The 20,641-nt window shown below is 34.5% G+C and overlaps 2 protein-coding genes across 2 annotated transcripts; both read left to right on the forward strand.

Moving 5' to 3' along the window:
• Window positions 1–1,437: 1,437 nt before the first annotated feature.
• On the forward strand, window positions 1,438–19,946 carry LOC117318743 (the record flags this gene model as incomplete). Its single annotated transcript, XM_033873696.1, has 15 exons — window positions 1,438–1,643; window positions 4,272–4,325; window positions 4,658–4,708; window positions 5,543–5,632; window positions 6,844–6,891; window positions 7,280–7,396; window positions 7,983–8,144; window positions 8,536–8,625; window positions 9,024–9,080; window positions 10,098–10,193; window positions 10,884–11,195; window positions 11,601–11,782; window positions 12,828–13,003; window positions 13,540–13,715; window positions 19,467–19,946. Coding segments are annotated over 10 exons (881 nt in total), but the record flags the coding sequence as incomplete, so codon positions are not given.
• LOC117318740 (G2/M phase-specific E3 ubiquitin-protein ligase-like) lies at window positions 11,018–19,702 on the forward strand. Its single transcript, XM_033873693.1, has 5 exons — window positions 11,018–11,195; window positions 11,601–11,731; window positions 12,828–13,003; window positions 13,540–13,715; window positions 19,467–19,702. Exons 1-5 carry the CDS (start codon window positions 11,018–11,020, stop codon window positions 19,700–19,702), a joined length of 897 nt encoding a protein of 298 aa, XP_033729584.1.
• Window positions 19,947–20,641: the final 695 nt, after the last annotated feature.

Consider the following 20,641-nt stretch of genomic DNA (forward strand, 5'->3'; position numbering starts at 1 on the left):
TTATTTGAACTTTTATATGTCAGAGACAAGTAAGATGTTGCACCAAAACAATCAGGGTTTGCTTTATTGATGGAGAGTCAATCACGTTTAATTTTACCGAAGCGCCCAAGTTGTAAACAACAAACGCTAATTTCATACATTTTTATGGAGGCGTTTACGCCTGCCATATAACAATCACCTACGAGTTGTGACGTCACAATCTCTCACTTTCATTTTCGTTATATTTCCTTTCACAGTTCATTTTATAGTTTCTTTCGGTTCATATATGATGTAGTTGAACTATATATACATTTATGAAAACTATCAAGACTACAAATAAAGTGCTATTACATGAAAAAAGGTATATTCAGTATAAATTTCTCTTCGGCGGAAGCCCGGAATTTGAGACCTCTGGTGGTAATTTCTGTAACTAGGGGTAATGATTCGCTTATAATTAGTTCCAAGTATGAGGCACGTCATTGTAGTCCGTCATTCAAAGTAGATGTGCACAGAAATGTATTAACTATGCTGATAATGTTGTGAACATTTCAGGAACTATTTTGAATAAACAATAAGAATAATGTCTTGTAAATATCTACACCTGCATCGATTTTTGCAAATCTATATCGAAAATACTGTTTGAAGGGAGATAACTGCGAGATTCTGACGTTACCTTACAGAGGATACTTGTTTAACTACTAGGAATAAAGACGACATAACAACCAAGCGCAAACAAATTCCCGATTTTCATAATACCCTCCAGGTTTTGGCTAACAACATTTCTTTTGTTTACAACTTGGTAGTTTGTTCACGAGATTTTATGAGATTTGGTCCAATATTTAGCGATCACGTGTTCCGTCTGTTTACGTGAGCGAGCACTCTGTTTTTTTAATGTATGTAATATATATTTTGATATTTCAGTGGTTTATTTGGTGAATTGAACAACGTTAACCCAATCACAATTTTCAAATGTTTTTTTTTTTTACAATTTTCAAGACATTTGTTACGCAAGCCTTTTGTAAGGCAACATCAGGAAAATATTAAATAAAAATAAAATACCTATACCTATATACCTTGCCCATTTTTGAAGGTCAATTATCTGAGAACCAGAATATTTTTTTACATGGCCTTATGTTGAATTGATTTATTTCTCAAAAATTAGTTATTTTGTAAAACAATTCAATCTTTTATTTTTTGCTTTTGGAGAAAATGGTGAATTAAAAATTTCATTAATAAATTCCAGATTTATCTCAAATTTCGACATTCTTCAAAATACATATCAATTTACACATTCTTACAAGTATATATACAATGTAATCATTGATGCTATTGTGTGCACGTGGGAGTTTTTAATTTTAAATATAACTCCTATAAGTTTTATATTAAACATGTGTACACAATAAATGTCATATTAAACAGGTGTGACATTTCTTTCAATAAAGTACTTTTTTTCCCTAGGTGTTCCTCTGGAGTTGACAGGATTTTCCTTCGGTAAATCAGCGAAAACAAGGAAAATAAACAAAATTGAGTTTCAATCAGTTGCCCAATTGAAAAAGACTTTACATAGGGGAATGTTATTCCTGGTTCCAAAAAGTCAACTGTTTGATACAGCATACAGTGACGACTTGCCAGATCTGGACACAGACAGATCCATGGCAGCAGATGTAAGAATTTTGTATTAAATGCATTATACATGTATGTTTAATTAATGTTTTTTATACCACCTTCACCAATGTTGGTTTTACTGTGTGACAAATTCTTTTGAGCAAAATTTAGTTGAAGACATGCATTTATGCTCAATCAATGGGTCAAGTTATTACTTTAACAAGAATATTAATTTTCTGATTACTGTTTTTGAAAAAGGATAGAAGTGCTAGGTTTGTGAAGTAAATTATAAGTATAAGTATATTTCATTCAAGAAAATGAAAATTTGATTTATTGTGTTTTTCAGGAGTGAGTTTTGTATAAAAGGTAACACTTATATATATTTGCATTCATATATAATCCTGCTAGACTACTAATTTGGTCATATATATTGTTTTGGTAATTTGGTTAGCACAATAGCAAATTCTTTTCTTACAGTTCGTCACCTGACATACTCATTTACATTCATATATAAATTGAATTGTTGTTGGATTGTATTTACGTGAAAGGCACAATAAGTCAGGAACATGCATTCAATAGATCTATGTGATGGTAAACTAGGCTAATGTTGGAACGGCATGAATTGTTCCTCTGCTGCATTTCCTAATTAAAAAAGTAATGAAAACTGCAATTTTGCACAATATTTAAAGTCCTTATTTTTTAAATGCAATCATTATACATGTATCTGAAAATTTGCACTTTGGTTTTGATTTTTAGTGGCCTAACACACTATTCCTTTGATAATTGTATACCTTCACATTCTCACTGACTCCTGCTTACCATTGTAATTTGTATCAATCGGATGCTTGATGTACGTTGTATGTAAATAATTTCATTCCTATATCCATTTTGCAAATCAATCAAGGAGTTTGTCACTTGCTTTGTGTGTTAATTGTACCATCAGTCTTTGCATGCCATAATGACATTCAAATATTTTTTTCTTTACAAAACTTTTGACGCTTATCAGAGACATATATACATATATGTCTCTGCGCTTATGTAGTCACCACCACTTCAGTATAGTACATGTTCTTTTGTGTATCTGGACGAACTCCATGTTCAAAATGCTATTTAAAGCTCTAGTTAGACCCCACCTTGAGTATGCTGCAAGTGTTTGGAACCCATCTAAAGTAAAAGATATAGAACTCATTGAAAATGTGCAGAGAAGGGCAACACAAGAATTCCACGGAAGTGGAGGTGTCGCCTGTGTATGCGAATAATTAAAGGGTCATAACTCTTTAAAATTAGGACTTGAAAAAATAAATGGCTATAACTCTTTTAAAAACTTGCGAAAGACTTCCCATGAAATTTTGAATTAATTCCAGTAATTAAAGGGCCATAACTCTTTAAAACTAGGACTTGAATAAAAAAAAAACAATAACAAACTTGTCCACAGTATTATGGTAACGAACATTCTATTTTCGCAAAAAAAATTAAAGGGCTATAACTCTTTTAAAAAGGTCCGAATAAATTTTGTTAACGAACTTGTCCACAGTATTATGGTAACGAACCTTCCCATGAAGTTTCAAATTAATCCTGTAATAATTATTCAAGTTATTGAGTGGAAACCATTTTCGCAAAAAATTAAAGGGCTATAACTCTTTTAAAAAGGTCCGAATAAATTTGGTTAACGAACTTGTCCACAGTATTATGGTAACGAACCTTCCCATGCAGTTTCAAATTAATCCAGTAATAATTATTCAAGTTATTGAGTGGAAACCATTTTCGCAAAAAATTAAAGGGCCATAACTCTTTTAAAATGGTGCAAATAAATTTGGTTAACGAACTTGTCCACAGTATTATGGTAACGAACCTTCCCATGAAGTTTCAAATTAATCCAGTAATAATTATTCAAGTTATTGAGTGGAAACCATTTTCGCAAAAAAATTAAAGGGCTATAACTCTTTTAAAAAGGTGCGAATAATTTTGGTTATCGAACTTGTCCGAGCTATCATGGTAATGAACCTTCCCATGAAGTTTCGAATTAATCCGTTCTAAACTACTAAAGTTATCGCACGAAAACCATTTTCCGGACGACGCCGACGCCGACACCGACACCGACGCCGAAAAGTAATACCTATATGTCTCCTTTTTCAAAGGCGACACAAAAACTGATCCCTGGATTTAAAAATATATCGTACCCGGAACGGCTACAACGGTTAAATCTCCCGACGCTACAGCACCGTAGGACCAGAGGAGATATGATTAACGTTTTTAAGATAGTAAATATCATATACGATAGTAGAATAACTCAAAACTTTTTCCAAATGGACAAGATGAGTAGAACCAGAGGTCACGATAAGAAAATATTCAAAAAGCGATGTCGTCTTGATGGGAGGAAACATTTTTTCAGTTACCGAGTTATTGATTTATGGAATAGCTTGCCACAAATTGTTGTCGATGCTGATTCTGTCATAAAATTTGAAATAATATAGATGATCATTGGAAAAATAAACGTTATTATTCATGAATGTACATGAACTAATATAAAGCCATTAATTACATAGGAAATATTTATATTATACTATGTATTGATATTGATATGGATATAGAGGCTACAAGCCTGCGTCCATTATTTATGCTAATAAATGCTAATAAATGTTTCATGTGTACAGGTCCAATATTTTTGAATGTGTTCTTTTTGGAAGGTTTTAATTGAAGAGGAATCAGAATCAGATCTGAACAGTATTACAGAGCATGAGGTAATGAAATATGGATACTATATATTTCTATCCCCCGCTTTCTCTGAAACGGAGGATATTAATTTGGGGTTTTGTCCGTCTTCCCGTCTGTCTTGTTTAATCTTGTCTGGCATATTCTATTTTCTGAGATATTTTTTACATTGCTGCCAGTTGTCTATCTTTGATTTTGACATTTAAGGTTTCTTTCCACTTTTTCTTGGACATTACACTTTTTTGTTATATTTAGTAGATTTCATTGGTTACAGTTTAATATTCGATATCTTTTTTGAGAAAACACTGGACTATGTAGTTTCACTTTCAAAAGTTAAAATTGGATTCATCTTTATCAATAGGAAAAGAACACTGCTGCTGATGCAGAAGTTGTTGGTGATGTGCTTTCTAAAGTAAGTATTTTATTAAGTAGCATGATTATGATATTGATATATATTTCTATTGTCCATGACTGTCAAAATTGTTTTTAATGCATGGCTTCAAATCATAAAGTGCAATTAAAACCATCTGCATTAAATACAATAGCCACTGACAGATTTCTCTTGTTCTCATGTTTAGGTCACCTGGTTTACTGCATTAGTTCTATACTAATGCATGGCATGACCTTCATTTGATACTTAATTATTCCCCGCCCTCTCCGAAACGGGGGATATTAATTTAGGTTTGTCTGTCTGTCACATTTCTTTTCTGTGCGATAACTGCAACAAATATTACCGGATCTTCTTGAAACTTGGTGAAGGGAATAAATGCCTAACTGGCTCGGCCATGTTTGATTGACAGTTCTGGTGGACAATGTTTGGCTGAGTTATGGCCCCTTTATAAACGAAAAATGTCATTTTCTGCCAAGTGACACATCTTTTGTCAGCACCTAGGAATTACATATTTCAACCTAACCTCAACAGAATTCTCTTGCAAAATCATTACTTTCAGTGCCATATCGGCATCTACCCTAAAAAGACTTTTCTTACAATATCATTAAAACCTTACGAATGAGGGGTAAGCGGGGATATCAATTCTAAGAATTTACTTGTTTAATTACCTTTTACATTTAATATATAATTAATACCATAAATTTCAATGTTCTAGCCTCATGTTTGACTTGACATTTGTGAATGGTTTAGCCCTCAATTTGGGGCATAGTGTTTCTCAAAAATATCTTAAAATTGATTTTTATTTAAAACTAGTTCAGTTACTTTGAAGGTATAATTGTTCTTGTGCTTTGATAGGATGGAGATACAGATATTAATAAGACTCGTCTATTACGACAACAACAAGATGAAGAGTTTCAACTATGTTTAAAACAAGATAGAGAAAAGGTTTGTTCCTCTTAAGCTTCATTCATAATTTCATTCATAAACCGCCAAATGTAAACATCTTACTTTATTGTTTTCTTCTCAGTATTCAGGAACATTGCATTTGAAGCCCAAAGAACATAAGCCTGAGGCCATCTTAAAAAAACTGTTCTGTTTCTCAGATAATTTGCTTTCCATAATAGGCACAGTAGGTTGGTATTTTTACCATCTGATGATGGTGGGCTATTCAAATCGCCCTGCGTCCGTGGTCCGTCGTCCATCCGTCCCTCCGTCCGTCCGTCCCTCTGTCCGTCCGTAAACAATTCTTGTTATCGCTATTTCTGATAAAGTACTGAAGGGATCTTTCTCAAATTTCATATGTAGGTTCCCCTTGGTGCCTAATTATGCATATTGCGTTTTGAGACCAATCTGAAAACAACATGGCCAACAGGCAGCCATCTTGGATTTTGACAATTGAAGTTCGTTATCGCTATTTCTGAGAAAGTCATTAAGGGATCTTTCTGAAATTTCATATGTGGGTTCCCCTTGGTGCCTAGTTATGCATATTGCGTTTTGAGACCAATCTGAAATCAACATGGCCGACAGGCAGCCATCTTGGAATTTGACAATTGAAGTTTGTTATCACTATTTCTGAGAAAGTACTGAAGGGATCTTTCTGAAATTTCATGTGTCTTGGTGCCTTGTTATGCATATTGCATTTTGAGACAAATATGAAAACAACATGGCCGACAGGCAGCCATCTTGGATTTTGACAATTGAAGTTTGTTATCGCTATTTCTGAGAAAGTACTGAAAGGATCTTTCTCAAATTTCATATGTAGGTTACCATTGGTGCCTAGTTATGCATATTGCATTTCGAGACCAATTCGAAAACAACATGGCCGACAGACAGCCATCTTGGATTTTGACAATTGAAGTTTGTTATCACTATTTCTGAGAAAGTACTGAATGAATCTTTCTCAAATTTCATATGTAAGTTTTCATCTGCGGTTTTGTTTTAGGTGCGCGGCTGTGTCTGAGAACCAGAAATATTTTTTAGATGGCCTAATATATGAAATCAGAAAATTAGTATGTTACTGAAAATTGTCATGTCTGTTCATCAAATTAATAGAATATTAAGACCAGAACCAGGTAATAAATTGATTTTGTGTGGCATATTATGCCGCATAATGTGGATTACATAAGTATGTACATTGTATTTTAATCTTTATGTAGAGTGAAAATGTTGAACTGGAAAGAAGAAAAGAAATCTATCTCCAAGTGGTTTGTATTTGCTATTATCTCCTGTTCTGTTAATTGGTATCAATATTCTTCTGATTTATTTTATGTTGAGAATTTTGCGTCTTGCAATTAATCTTGGCGAACATTCAATGAGACAAGATGCAAATCCTTTTCATGGTTTGACATTTCTTACACTAAGGTAAACAGTAGGTAATGTTAAATTGTCTTAGTACTTTACAAAATTTTAAAATTATGCTGGCTTTTCAGAGTAAATATGATTCCAAACCTGGACAAATAGTCTATTTTGGCAAATGATACATAGTCCAGCACTATATAAATATACCTGTGAAAAAGGGGACACACTTTTCTAAATATTGTTTGACATGGATTTCTATTTGGTGAAAGTTTTGTTCATTTTTTATATTTATAGCTAAGGGAACAAAGAAAACAGAAAGTTGTGGATGAGCCAGTGGATGGTTTCATTGTTAAAATTAACCATGGAACTGCATTTGTATACAGAAAGTGTACAGAATCTTCACCAGTAGAGGTAAGTTATGAGCAATTTATACTTGGCATACGTTTTTGCATCTCTTCACTTAATCTATAAGATGTTACTTTTACAAACTATTTAACAATTTCATACCATTCAATCAATATGCTTTAATGAAATTAGAATAAGTAACTAGATACCTTAGTGAAAAAACAAAAGCTCCCTGAAATAAATGTAATGTTTAATTAACTGAATTTTATTTACCTGTAATTTAATTTTCATAGAAAGTCGCAGAAAGCAAAACATAAGTTTCTGCCTAATAGGTTACCTGAGCAGATCTAGAGCTCATGGTGACCGATTGCAATTGTGTTTTGTCCATCCGTCGTGCGATGTTAACTTTTCACATTTTCCTGCCAATCTATCAACATTTTATATTGGCATATACATTTGAAAGTTGTAGAGAAAACTGCAAAGATTTTTTTGGTAAAGTTTTAATGTCAAGGTCAACGGCACTTAGAAGTACTAGAATGGTTAAGTATATTTTACTCAGGTGACCGTTAAGGCCCCTGGGCCTCTTGTTATGTGATGGCGGTTTGGCTATATCATATATACATGTATAAATATATGTTTTCTTAATTTTAAGGTTCTTCTGAATTTTGTGGGTGCCTTGGAATGTGCATCGGAGTTCTTCCGATTGTTCATTCCAGGGACAAAGCTTGCCCTCTACTCGCATAAACAGTATGGGACAATGCGTGATGTTGGCATTAGAACAAGCTGTTCGATGCAAGTTCGCTGGCTGAACGAGGTAGAAATCAAATTGTTATAATTACCATCAGTTTTATGCCCTTTCTATATTCAAAGTGAATTTTATTGATATATGGAAATTCTTATATTATACAATGAATTATATGCTCTCATGAACCAGCTGGAATCAGATTGGTCACACATAAAAAAATCTATTTTTGAACAACTTCTTAAAAAACTTTGGGCTGATTTAAACCAAACTTGACATGAAGCATCACCATAATAGGAAGCTGCTTCAAGTTTGCAAATATTATAATATTTTTGAAACCCCCTTTGCCATTTTCAGACAAAAAAGTGCAAAACATTACCGTTGCTTAAACCTTTTCTGGCTTGTTCAAACCAATCATAAAAAAATGATAAGTTCTAAATAATAATAATTGATAACATTTTAGGAAGATATGGATGGGGAAGATATGGATGTTGGAGACGAAAATGATGATGCAAAGACAGATGCAGAGATAGAAAATGCTCATAATTTGCATGTAAGTTCTTTTAAGGTTTAATATGGATGTTGTTAAATCTTTTTGCAAAAATGTTTTCTTATTTTCTTATTTTCCCCCTTTGTTTCACACCATAATGTCATGTCGGAATTTTCTGCAATTTAATATGTGTGATTGGTATCATATGGAAATGAAAATGTTGTAAAAGAAGAGGTTGCTTTAATCATCATACTAGTTCTGTCCCTTTGTTGCCAAAAAAAGGACATTACATAAAAGATACAATACCTTAATTATAAGGAAAGTGTCCTTTACAGGAGACTGTCCTTATATAGGTGTCCTTAAATAAGAGTTTCACTGTTTATAAGAAGATATTTCACTAGGTGCCGATATAAAAGTAATATTGCTCAACGTTATAACAAGTGCACTCTTATTTTTTTCAGTCTGAGACCATTGAAGAAAATAAGGAAATTGAATTGATCTCTGACTTACCCACAATGGTTAGTTATTTTAGCACACCTCAGACAAGCGATACATGGTAATATTTTTTTGGTACAAGTAAGGTAGAGGATTGTCATTCATTCATTTATATCCGTATTAGTGTGATAATACTTAGTTAGCATGGAGGTTCTTTAGGGGTCTAATATTGGTGTAGTGGAGTAACTATAAAAAAAAGTTGTGCCCACCATCCCACCATGAAGTGTTTTTGGCGACCTTGACTTTTGACCTTGATCTCTGGGACATAGCGTTACTTTCTGCCTTAAGGTCAGTTTTGGCTCAAGTAGGCCTTAATAGGCCTTTGGTCATGAAACTTCATGTCTTCATACGCTTATACATCTGGGTGAGTAATGTAGGTTACAGTGGGTTTTGATGAGCTTGGCCTTTGACATTTACCTCTTTGACAAAGGTTTGTTAGTTTCTGCATTTACACTGTGACGAGTTTGGTAGAATTGGCTTGAATCTGGCTTTACTGGTTATCTCGAATTCCAAGGGAAAAATGATTCAACTCATCCAAAGTTCGATATAAGCATTGAGAGTGTGGTTTTCCTCTGATTTTTTAACAACCATAGGACACCATAAGAATAACTAGACAATGTCGGTACTACATGAATGCCCCACACCCCTATTGCATAATCACATGCATTGCATAAGGAGTGACAATGATTTAAAACAGGTGTAAATTATACACAATACAGGTAATTTACTGACTTAAATGACTATTATCTCCAAGCATAACAAAACTATGCACGGCTTGGTGATTCAGCTGACCAGCACTTTTTCCCAATGTTGTAAGTTCAAAAGTCCATAACTCCGTAAAGAATTGAAATTTACGATCAGGATTCAAACTCTATATGTAACCCCATAGGTTGAAGCCACACACCAAATTTGGAATCATTATCTCCAAGCAACATGAAGAAAAATACGGAGAATTTTAGTTTCATGGTCGGGCATTAAAAATAATCCAACTCGTGCGATTTTAACACAAGTTTAAAACTGTTATATTGCTATTCTTGCAGGAATGATCTTGATGTTGTTACTATAAGTGATTCAGAGTCGGAGTCTTCAAGTGAAGATGAGATCCTTCCAAGAGAAAGTCAAAATAGTTCTGATGAGTAAGTATACCTGTTGATTAAACAATTCAACCAAATGCAACTTCTCATGCTGACTTGTGATAATGAATTAATTTTTAGCTCACCCCGACAAAGGAGGGGGAGCTTATGTTGTCATGTGGGCGTCACACTTCAGGTTAAAGTTTTGGTGAAGGTTTCTGTTTTCTCACTTACTTCAATAAAGAGCTCCATAAACTTTTATAATTCTATTTTCCTACTGTGTGTTGTTGCTGAAGCGGATAATGTGGTAATTTTGGGGCCGAGAGCGTAATAATATTTAATTTTGTAGTAATGATTACTACTTTTCAGTAGTTATTACTACAGTTTTCCTCAAATAGGTACTAAAATACACATACTCATTTTTATGTAGTAAATTTGTGTAGAATTACTATTTTTATGAACAAAATTACTATTAGTGAATTTTGAATTGTGGCAGGTCTGTAAGGGCTGTTCCAAATTTTATTCCATGCGTTAGGGGAGGGGGATGTTCTGTTGCTCTTTTTTCTCACCGGGGACACCGCCTATCATTAAAAATTAATTTTAGCTTGCTCCAGTCACCAATGGTATTAGTTAAAATTGGACCCACTGTGCTAATGATAATTCAAGGGCCTTACTCCTTCAATTTCCATATTGGTCGCTTCCATATTGAACCACCCAAGCATTGTTTACAAGAATTTGATTATTTCTTTTTAGGAATCTCATCATAACATTAACACAGTTAGAAACACTCATTAACCGACATGTAATCACTCGGATGAATATACATAGGCCATCAAGTTGGGATACAACAGTGAGGAAATTGACGAGTGGAACATTCAAGCCAGAAAATGACTTACTCATCAAATTTTCTGATGAATTTGGAACGTCTGAGGAAGGAATTGGAGGAAGGAATTGACCAAGGAGGCCCAAAGAGGGAATATTTCTGTCTTGTTATGGAGCATTTGCTCCATTCCCACTTATTTGAAGGACCTCCAAATTCGAGAATTATCTCTATGAATAAAGCAGGTAAGTGCTGTTGACTTTTGAACCAAAACCCCACGAACTTAGATAAATGTTAACATAATTTGGACTGTCACGATTACCAGGGTACTATCCGGGGTTTGGCTGTAACTGGTTACAAAAATGAATAATAATAAGGTATCACATGTGCCAAATATATGCAATTTTATGTTTACCCTGTTCTTTACCCTTGCCACCCATGACTTTGCACTAATAAACCTCGCATAAGTCCCTACAACTTTCACATGTATATGCCTAGTGCTCAATGAGTAGGAATTGAAAATCTGCTTTACTGTTTTCGACCGGGTGATCAAAATACGACCAATAGATCGTTTACTAGAATTACCCTTACAAGCGGACCATTATCTCTTTGACAACGTTTTGGAACTCCATGCATGTTCTTAATTTCAGCTTGTGACAACAACCATTTTTTGGCTGCTGGGAGATTGATCGCACTGTCAATTGTTCATGGAGGTCCTGCACCACATTGTTTCTCTCCCCTCATGGTCCATGCCTTGCAGTTTGGACCTAAAGAAACCAAGGTTAAATGGTAAGACCTTCCGGATGGAGAACTAAAAGAAGACTTGAAGGAGGTATGCATATAGAAATTGAGAATGTACAATGGTCCCAAGGTTGAAGATTTTGTCATCACGCAGAGTCTGTCGTCCCTCCGTCTGTCATCCACAATTTTTTCCTGTAGGCGACGAACAACTGGGCAGATTTCAACCAAACTTGACAGGAAGCATCCCCATGGGAAGCCGCTTCAAGTTTGGGGTTATCTCCTTTGGGGCCCCATGAGAAGCGTGTGCATGTCCATTGTGGAGGGTATTTTCAACTGTTCTATAAATAGATACTGATAAGAAATAAGCCAAGCCTTTTCAATAGACATCACACATATCGGTAGTTCCTACTGCAGATGGGGCTTTAAACCATTCTCATGAAATTTTTTAGTAATTATTCTCTAATTTTACGTGAATTTAACATTAAACGAGCAAATTAAACGTTATAAATTTATAATGTTATATTTTTAATGCATTTCATTCTTTCAGAAAATCATCTTTTTAGAATAATCAAATTTATTTTACATCCAGTACCAGGTAACCATCAGTCATTTTTTATACAATATTTGTAATATATTAGAAAATGAAATTTTTAACGTGAATTTCATGTTAAAGTGTGTGACAAATTTGTTATAAAAAAAAAATTGTTTATTTATTACATTACAGTAAAGAAAACAACTTTGATGGTTACCTGTTATATCTATGAAATACATTTGCTTAAATATTTGGAGTAATAAAAAGGATCTTTTCAGAAAAATAATTCTATTTAAAATTTACAGACCCGTGTACGTTCGCAGTTCCGATTTAAGCGTAGCGTTTCCGTAGCATTACCGTACCATTTCCGTAGAATTACCGTAGCATTACCGTAGCATTTCCGTAGCACTTCCGTAGCATTACCGTACCATTTCCGTAGCACTTCCGTAGCGTTTGCGTTTAAGACGGAACAGCGAACGTACACGGGTCTGTAACATGAATCTAACGTTCCAACGTGAATTAACCGTTAATCTGCTGGTTTAACATTAAATTTACGTTAAGAATATTTGCCTGTGTAGTCCCATTTGCATCTTTTTTTCTACAGCTACTAAAGGCACGGACAGAAACAGCTAGGAGTCGGGCCATGGGAAAATTGGAACATTTCTTTACCTATGCTGGAATCCCATTTTACAATTGTTCCACCCAGGAATCTGTGGAACAGCTTGTTAAAACAGCCTCACATTCATACATGTTTGATCGGACTAGCGAGGCATTTAGACAGTGAGTACATGTATCTATATTGTCACATGTACAAAAACAGAAATATATAGAACCCCCAGTAAATGGACAAATATTTAATAATACTTAGCAATTACTACAGCATAATTTCTAGAATATATTTAAAGAGAATAGAAATGGGACTATGAAATATGCAAACTAGTGGTAGGCCGATCATTGGGTATAATCGGTTAACGACTTGTTGGACCATTCTGATATCGATGATCAATCGTATTTTTTCATAATCGATCATCGGAAGTTATGGTTTCCAGTATATCCCGACACTGACTAGGCCTAGATCTCCATTTGAAAGTTATTACTGCATACTGCATCTGTCTGCCCTTCTGCATATAAATTTTCGTAGCTGCTGTCACACCACTAATGCAAACCGCCCTAAGCTACCCCCTGCCCATACAAATTCATTGATCAGAAAGGGGTGGGGTGGGGTGGGGTGGGGGTGGGGGGGGGGGGGGGGGTGGCTATATATGAACTTTGATAGACTTCATGTTTTGTCTCTCAATAATAAATTATTGTTTCAGGTTTAGACAAGGATTAGACATCTTGAAAGTGGGGGATAACATCAAATCTGTGAAATGGACCCAGGATAATTTTGAGGACCTATTTCAATATCAGCTCGATGAGCCAGGATCAAATTCCCGGGTGAACCAAGCCCAGTGCATTGCTTTTTGGAGGGATTATTTGGAGGAGGTAGAAGGTAAGAGTTGGCTGAACGAGATAAAATGCACTTTTGACTTATGGTATATAACATCAGATTTCATTGGAGCATACTCGAACGTTTTATAATCTTGGGCACTGATCGAAAACCAAATTGAATATCAGTGACAGTAAGTAAAAAGTATGCTAAGGCAATTAAGAAATGTAATCCCTCTGTGATTGTGAGGGATTTTTCCTTTGGTACCAAAAATTAACATAACATGCTCATGCTTCATTTTATATGATAATTATTACCTTATGAACAATGTGACCTAGTTATAATTCTTTGAAAATTGTTCATAAAATTAACTTGGATTGTGTTTATGCATATAATGCATGAAATCACCTTCCTGTCTCAAACTCGGGAGCTTCCTGGTTAGAAATTTGCCAATTATGGACTCAATTTGGAAATAAACAGTAACAAACACTTGGCATATATAAAGCTAAACACTAGAACCATCCATTTTCCCCCTTTCTTTGATTGATTCTGTTTGCGTAATGGTAATTAATGCATGTTTTGTAAAGAATGAAGTGTAGTAAGGGGCGATAACTCGTTATCGTTCCTTACGGAACGTAATGATAGTATGAGCTAATTCGCGATTTTTGCCGGCTATTGTAGCGATTTGGGAGCGGAAAAAATGGCATATACAATTTTGATGGGCTTTTGAACCATTGTAAAACTCGGCTCGATCTAGGTCTGGATGTATCTGGTATCCCTGTGGAAATTCGTATTTATGAGATATTTTGGGTCAAACATGCCAAAATCGTCACTTTGACTAAGAGGTTCTGTTTAAATCGCCCTCAAAATTCAGAAAAAAATCCAGAGATATATACAATGCACATACAAAGAGATAAATGTTTCCTGAAGAAAACAGTCTGTTTAGTTTTTCGATATCTTTAGCAGAACGGTTACAAGATTGTTTTGAAAATGGCCTATTTTTTCGACCTTCTCAGTATTTTTCCACTCGACTGGGGTATTTTCCTGCCTGTTTTGATGACGCAAGACCGGGTGTTTCCTTTCCGTTTAGCACGGTAGAACAGATGGACCGGATCGGCATACATAGTTATCAGCATTAAATTCATTACAAATCAACTGGTTTTATATTTGTTTTGCGCGAGTCATCTTGATGGTGTGTTTGAAAGCCTGCATTAACATCAACAGGTCCATTAAAATTGACGTATGAAGTTTATATGTAATAGAAATTATCAACACAATTGGTTTGGTCGGCTTGACCGCATATATAAAGGACAATATAGAATAACGCCATCCTGAACTCATCGGGTATTATGACTGAAATGATTCTCCGAGGAGTTCCGGATGGAACAACACCGGGGACTTCACGCCGCTTACTCGTTCAACTCCAGGCAGTATAAGTGAGTTGTATTACATTTTCGCGTCAGGGCCAGGACTTTTTAATACCATCTCATATCAAAAGTGACATTGGAGATTATAGTTGTTCTACTATGACCATATTTGTTGCTTTCCAGGATCAGTATTCATCGTCAACCCAGACCAGCGTTCAATTCTTTTCGATAACAAATCTAAACTCGTACTGAGTCGTAGGCTTCCAGTACTGGCAGTAGGCCTAGTGTAAATGTTACGTGTTCATTAGCGTTTTAGAGACAGGCGACGTTTAAATATGTAATATTTAATTTCTTTCTTTATTGTTTGTTTAATGAAATTACTGTGTCGTTAGTTGATGCAGAGACCTATATACTAGTATAGGTCTCTGGTTGATGCTTTGATGTCTTGATCAGCTGATATTTGTTTATGTTGAGGAGCAACGACGTTTCGAGAATCATATCTCATACATATTAGCTTACGATGACACGAACTTTCAAGGAACTAGTGTACATGTACTTCAGTACACACTAGCAGTATATTGAACAATTCTTTTTCAGTATTAATAGAAGTTTTTTTTTCAAATTTTTAATGAAATATTTATATTCTAATGCTTTAAATTTTGAAATTTAAGTCTCTGACCTGCCCTTTATTGAGATGGTTCTTAGGACAGTGTCAAATTATATCATCTTTTGCATTAATAAATATATGAAATAAGTTTTCAAATATATTTAAACCCTTCGCTTTTATGCACCAAAGAAAACAATATGCAAGAAAGCTATTCTGACAAATTTAAGCTAAAACATTGTCAATTATTATGTTGCATTAAGTAAAATTATGTTGCTTTGGGTGTCATGCATTTTTTTTTATCTTTTAAAATTAAATTAATTTCAACTTTTACAAAAAAAAGTATAAGATGGAAAATTATTTGACAAAATCAAAGAGCTACCAGGTTTTAGCTATCACAATTTTACAAAATAGTTGACTTTGAAATTTCATGAATTAGTCAATTTTCAAATATCTATAAGTTGCTTTATTATCAATTCCATATCAACATATTTCAACTCTTTGCTTACATGTACATGTGCCAAAGAAAACCATGTGCGAGAAACCTGTTCTGACAAAATTTTGCTAAAATTATGTCAATTGTTATATCACATTAATTTAATTAACTAATTTAGGGTGTGGGACCATGTTGTATTTTTGTTTTATCTTTTGAATTTTTAATCTGTTTCAACTTATTACAAAAGGTATTATAGAAAACTACTTGTCAAAATTAAAGAATTACCAATATTTTGTTATCACTATTTTACAAAATAGTTTTTCTCCAAAATTTCATCTGCACACAGGTAGCAATTAGTAAATTTTGACAATATCTTTGCTTTAAATACCATTCCAACATATTTCAACCTTTCGCTTACATATACCAAAGAAAACAATGTGCAAGAAACCAATTCTGACAAATTTATACTTATGTTTTTTTTTAACTATTATGTATTTATTGTGTAGCACTAAGTTAAATTCAATGTTGGGGAACCATATGTAGTTTTTTTTTTATCTTTTGAATTTAAACTTAAATTATATAAAGGTATTATAGAAAATTATTTGACAAATTCAAACAATGACTAGGATTTTAATGATAACCATTCTACAAAATAGTCTTCTTCATAATGTCATCTCCACACAGGTAAAATACTGTAACACAGGGACTAGTGTACATGTAAATAGTTTATATGTTTCTGTTTTTTAGGCCAACACCACCATATGCATATACACTCCGTATTTACATTAGGAGGGGTGTTCTAAATTGTTGGCCAAAGACCGCACTTAATTTCCTTTTATATTCTACTGAAGAAACAAATTCAGAATTTTGAAACTTTACATAAAATCTGGTTTTAATTTCATATTGTAGAACTATTCTCTCATTATCAAATATTTTGATATTGGGATAACACCATTTTCTTTAATTTTCACATCTTTTACAATTGCAACTGTGACAAATAAGAATTAAAAAGTTTTAAACAGTTACTGTAATTGCAAGCCTTAGACCGCAAGTAATTACCCTCTATGTTCTACTGAAAAAATGTTTTTGAGACTTTGTATGAAATATGGTTTTCATTTCATTTAGTAAAACTATTCTCTCAATTTCAAGCCATTTAGATATTAAGAAACAAATTTTCCACAATATTTACTGTAAGATAGTTTATTAATTATTTATTATTGAGGGGCCGCGATAGCCGAGTGGTTAAGATATGTCATGACACTTTATCACTAGCCCTCCACCTCTGGGTTGCTAGTTCGAAACCTACGTGGGGAAGTTAACTGGTACTGATCGTAGGCCGGTAGTGTTTCTCCTGGTACTCCGGCTTTCCTCCACCTCTAAACCTGGCACGTCCTTAAATGAACTTGGCTGTTAAACCAAATACACAAAGTTTATTAGTATTATATATATAGAAGAAGTATAGAAAAGTTTGAACAGTTATCCTGCAGAAGAAAAGGGAAGCTGACAATCAGGCCGGTATGTGCTGTCGTGGTTGTGTCTTTGGGCAAGACCATTTTACCCTTATTGCTCTGGATGGCATGCAATGGGCCTCTTATATGTTGTTCAGTCAGGTAGTCACCAACTACTACAAGGAGACCAAGCCTCAGACTTAAAGATGCTACTTATTTTTCAGAAACCGGACAAGCTGGTCTACACTGCTACCTTACAAGAAGTTTAAATCATTTATTTGAAAAGAAAATATTATTTATTTTGCTTGGTAAGCTTCATTTTCATAAATTATTGCACCATTTCCTGGATGGCATGTGGACAGACAGGTCTCCTGCATGTTGTTCAGAGGTAGTCACTAACTACTACAAGGAGACCCTGCCTCAAACTGACTCAGCTGGCTATTCAAAGGGTAATAAACAAAGCTAACAAACCAAATATATATAAGAGTAAGAGATAATTGCCACTTAATTTTCAGAAACTGGGCAAACTGGTGTACACTGCTACCTGATAAAAGGTTGAAAAAAGATATTTAAAAATAAAAACATGTTTTATTATGCATGGTTAAGCTTCCTTTACATGAATTATTGTTCAAATTCACATACAACAATTTAAAACTTGCTAATTACCTAATTTTCATCTGTGATAGAAAAAGGGAGATAACTTTCTCACCTGTTCTTGATATAAAATTACCTGGGTAATTATAATGTACAATTCATATTAATGCTTTTGTAGATATTTCCCTAAAGTTATATTCATGATCGATCAATTATCGATATGATGATGATTGATCATGAACTTATTAGTGATTCCCAACACTACTGAAGAAGTTGCAAAAGTTTTGAATAAAAAAAATATAGATAATCTCCCAATTTGCTCGACATGGACCACTGACAAAGACACTGATACTGACTTTAAACTATGGGGAAAGTCTCGAAATATCAATTTAAAGAAATGGCTATGTCAAACAAACAAACAATTTTCCTTCTCTCATTTGTATCATTGTGTTCCACTGGGGAATTCATACAAAAATGGGATTTTCCTCGCGCAAGTGTGATTTATTAACAATTTTCTCCAAGATTAATATTGGGGCGAGCCAATTCCCATAAAATCTTGGATATTCCTATCTGAAAGAGTTAATCCTATCTTTTTCGAGGAAATTTGTCCAAATTTAGATATTGTCTGATTGCAATGAAATTTGGTACAGTATATAGGTACATCATGGGACACCGGTTACTCTTGTAACCTCACTTTAACCTTTTTTTTTAAACAGAATGACTGCCATTTCCCAGCCTCTGATTGGTCCAAAATAAGATATTGTCCAATTTTGATGAAATTTGATATGTAGGTACATCATGGGACATCGGTCCCTCTGGTCACCCCATTTTCACATTTTACCAAAATGGTCGCCATTTCCTGGCCTCTGATTGGTCCAAATTTAGATACATGTATTGTCTGATTTCAATGAAATAGGGGTATTATGGGACAGCAAATTCAACTTTATGGGTTCCATTTCCTTGGCAACAAGACAGTTTTACTTATTTTTGTTTAACGTCCTATTAAAAGCCAGGGTCATTTACAATATTTGTAAGGACGTGTTGGTTTTGGTGGTGGAGGAAAGCTGAAGTACCCGGAGGAAAACCACTGACCTACGGTCAGTACCAGGTAACTGCCCCACGTCGGTTTCGAACTCGCATCCCTGAGATGGACAGCTAGTGATAAAATGTTGGGACACCTTAACCACTCGGCCCTGCGGCCCAACCTTTAACACAGTCTTCTCATTGGTTGAAATTTAGATATTGAGCGATTTTTGATGAAAACTGCTGAAACAGAGTTATCGCCCCTCACTACGCTTCATTCTTTCTGTGACATCCTTCAGGTGTCACCCAACTAGTAAAAATTTGCTATATTTCTTATTTCAGAAGAAACTGTGGCGCTGAAGTTCAGTCAGATTCTCCAGTTTTGTACTGGAGCAAAAGAGGTGCCACCATTGGGATTCAGTCCACAACCAACAATTGCTTTTTGGGACGAAAAGTACCCGAAAGCCAATACATGTGCAAATACACTGGTTTTACCCACTACATCCAAGAGGTATAAGGAATTTGTGGGGAACATTGAATTTGGCATTTTGAACGCTCAGGGTTTCCTCATTGAGTGAAAGATGTATATAGGTATACAGCATTTTTAGCCCACCATCAACAGATGGTGGGCTATTCAAATCACTCTGCGTCAATGGTCCGTCCTTCTTCTGTCCGTAAACAGTTCTTGTTACCGCTACTTCTCGGAACGTACTGGAGGTTTCTTTTTGAAAGGAGGTGGTGCATGGTGGCCCATGGCGGAATCTTATTTTATAAATGATATTATGATAGACTTTCACCAAATACATGTCATTTTAGACACTAAAACGAAATGAAATTTAATTTTAGTGTCACGGAGCGTGATGATTCATATACAAAATTAAACCTTAAACAAATGGGGTGAATTTGTTTCACAAATAGGAAATAAAATGTGTTCTATAATAATTAGTGGTCAAAACATAAGCTTCTTATGCAGTTTGATGTGGAAATAATGAAATCACCAAAAAAAAGAATATATACATTGAGGAATGGAAATTAATTCCTCCCACATAATCGGGGATATTATGCTTTTGACAAAAATATGTTTCCGGGAAAAAAATCGCCATGGGCCGATTTAGCCCTTCTATGCACCACCTCCTTTGACATGAGGTCTAGTATTGCATATTACATTTTTGGAGAGATCAGAATCCAACATGGCCGAAAGCTAATCTCTGAGATATCTTGTTTGTTTATTGTTTATGATGCTAGTCAATTTGTTGGCAAACTCCTTATGAGTTTATAGCTGTAATATATTTTTGTTTATTGATGGTTTTAGTCAAGTTGTTGCCAAACTCCTTACGAGTTTATTCTAGTCAAGTTGTTGCCAAACTCCTTACGAGTTTATTCTAGTCAAGTTGTTGCCAAACTCATTACGAGTTTATTCTAGTCAAGTTGTTGCCAAACTTATTACGAGTTTATTCTAGTCAAGTTGTTGCCAAACTCCTTCGAGTCTATTCTAGTCAAGTTGTTGCCAAACTCCT

Source organism: Pecten maximus, unplaced genomic scaffold, assembly GCF_902652985.1.
Source record: "Pecten maximus unplaced genomic scaffold, xPecMax1.1, whole genome shotgun sequence".
NCBI lineage: Eukaryota > Metazoa > Mollusca > Bivalvia > Pectinida > Pectinidae > Pecten > Pecten maximus.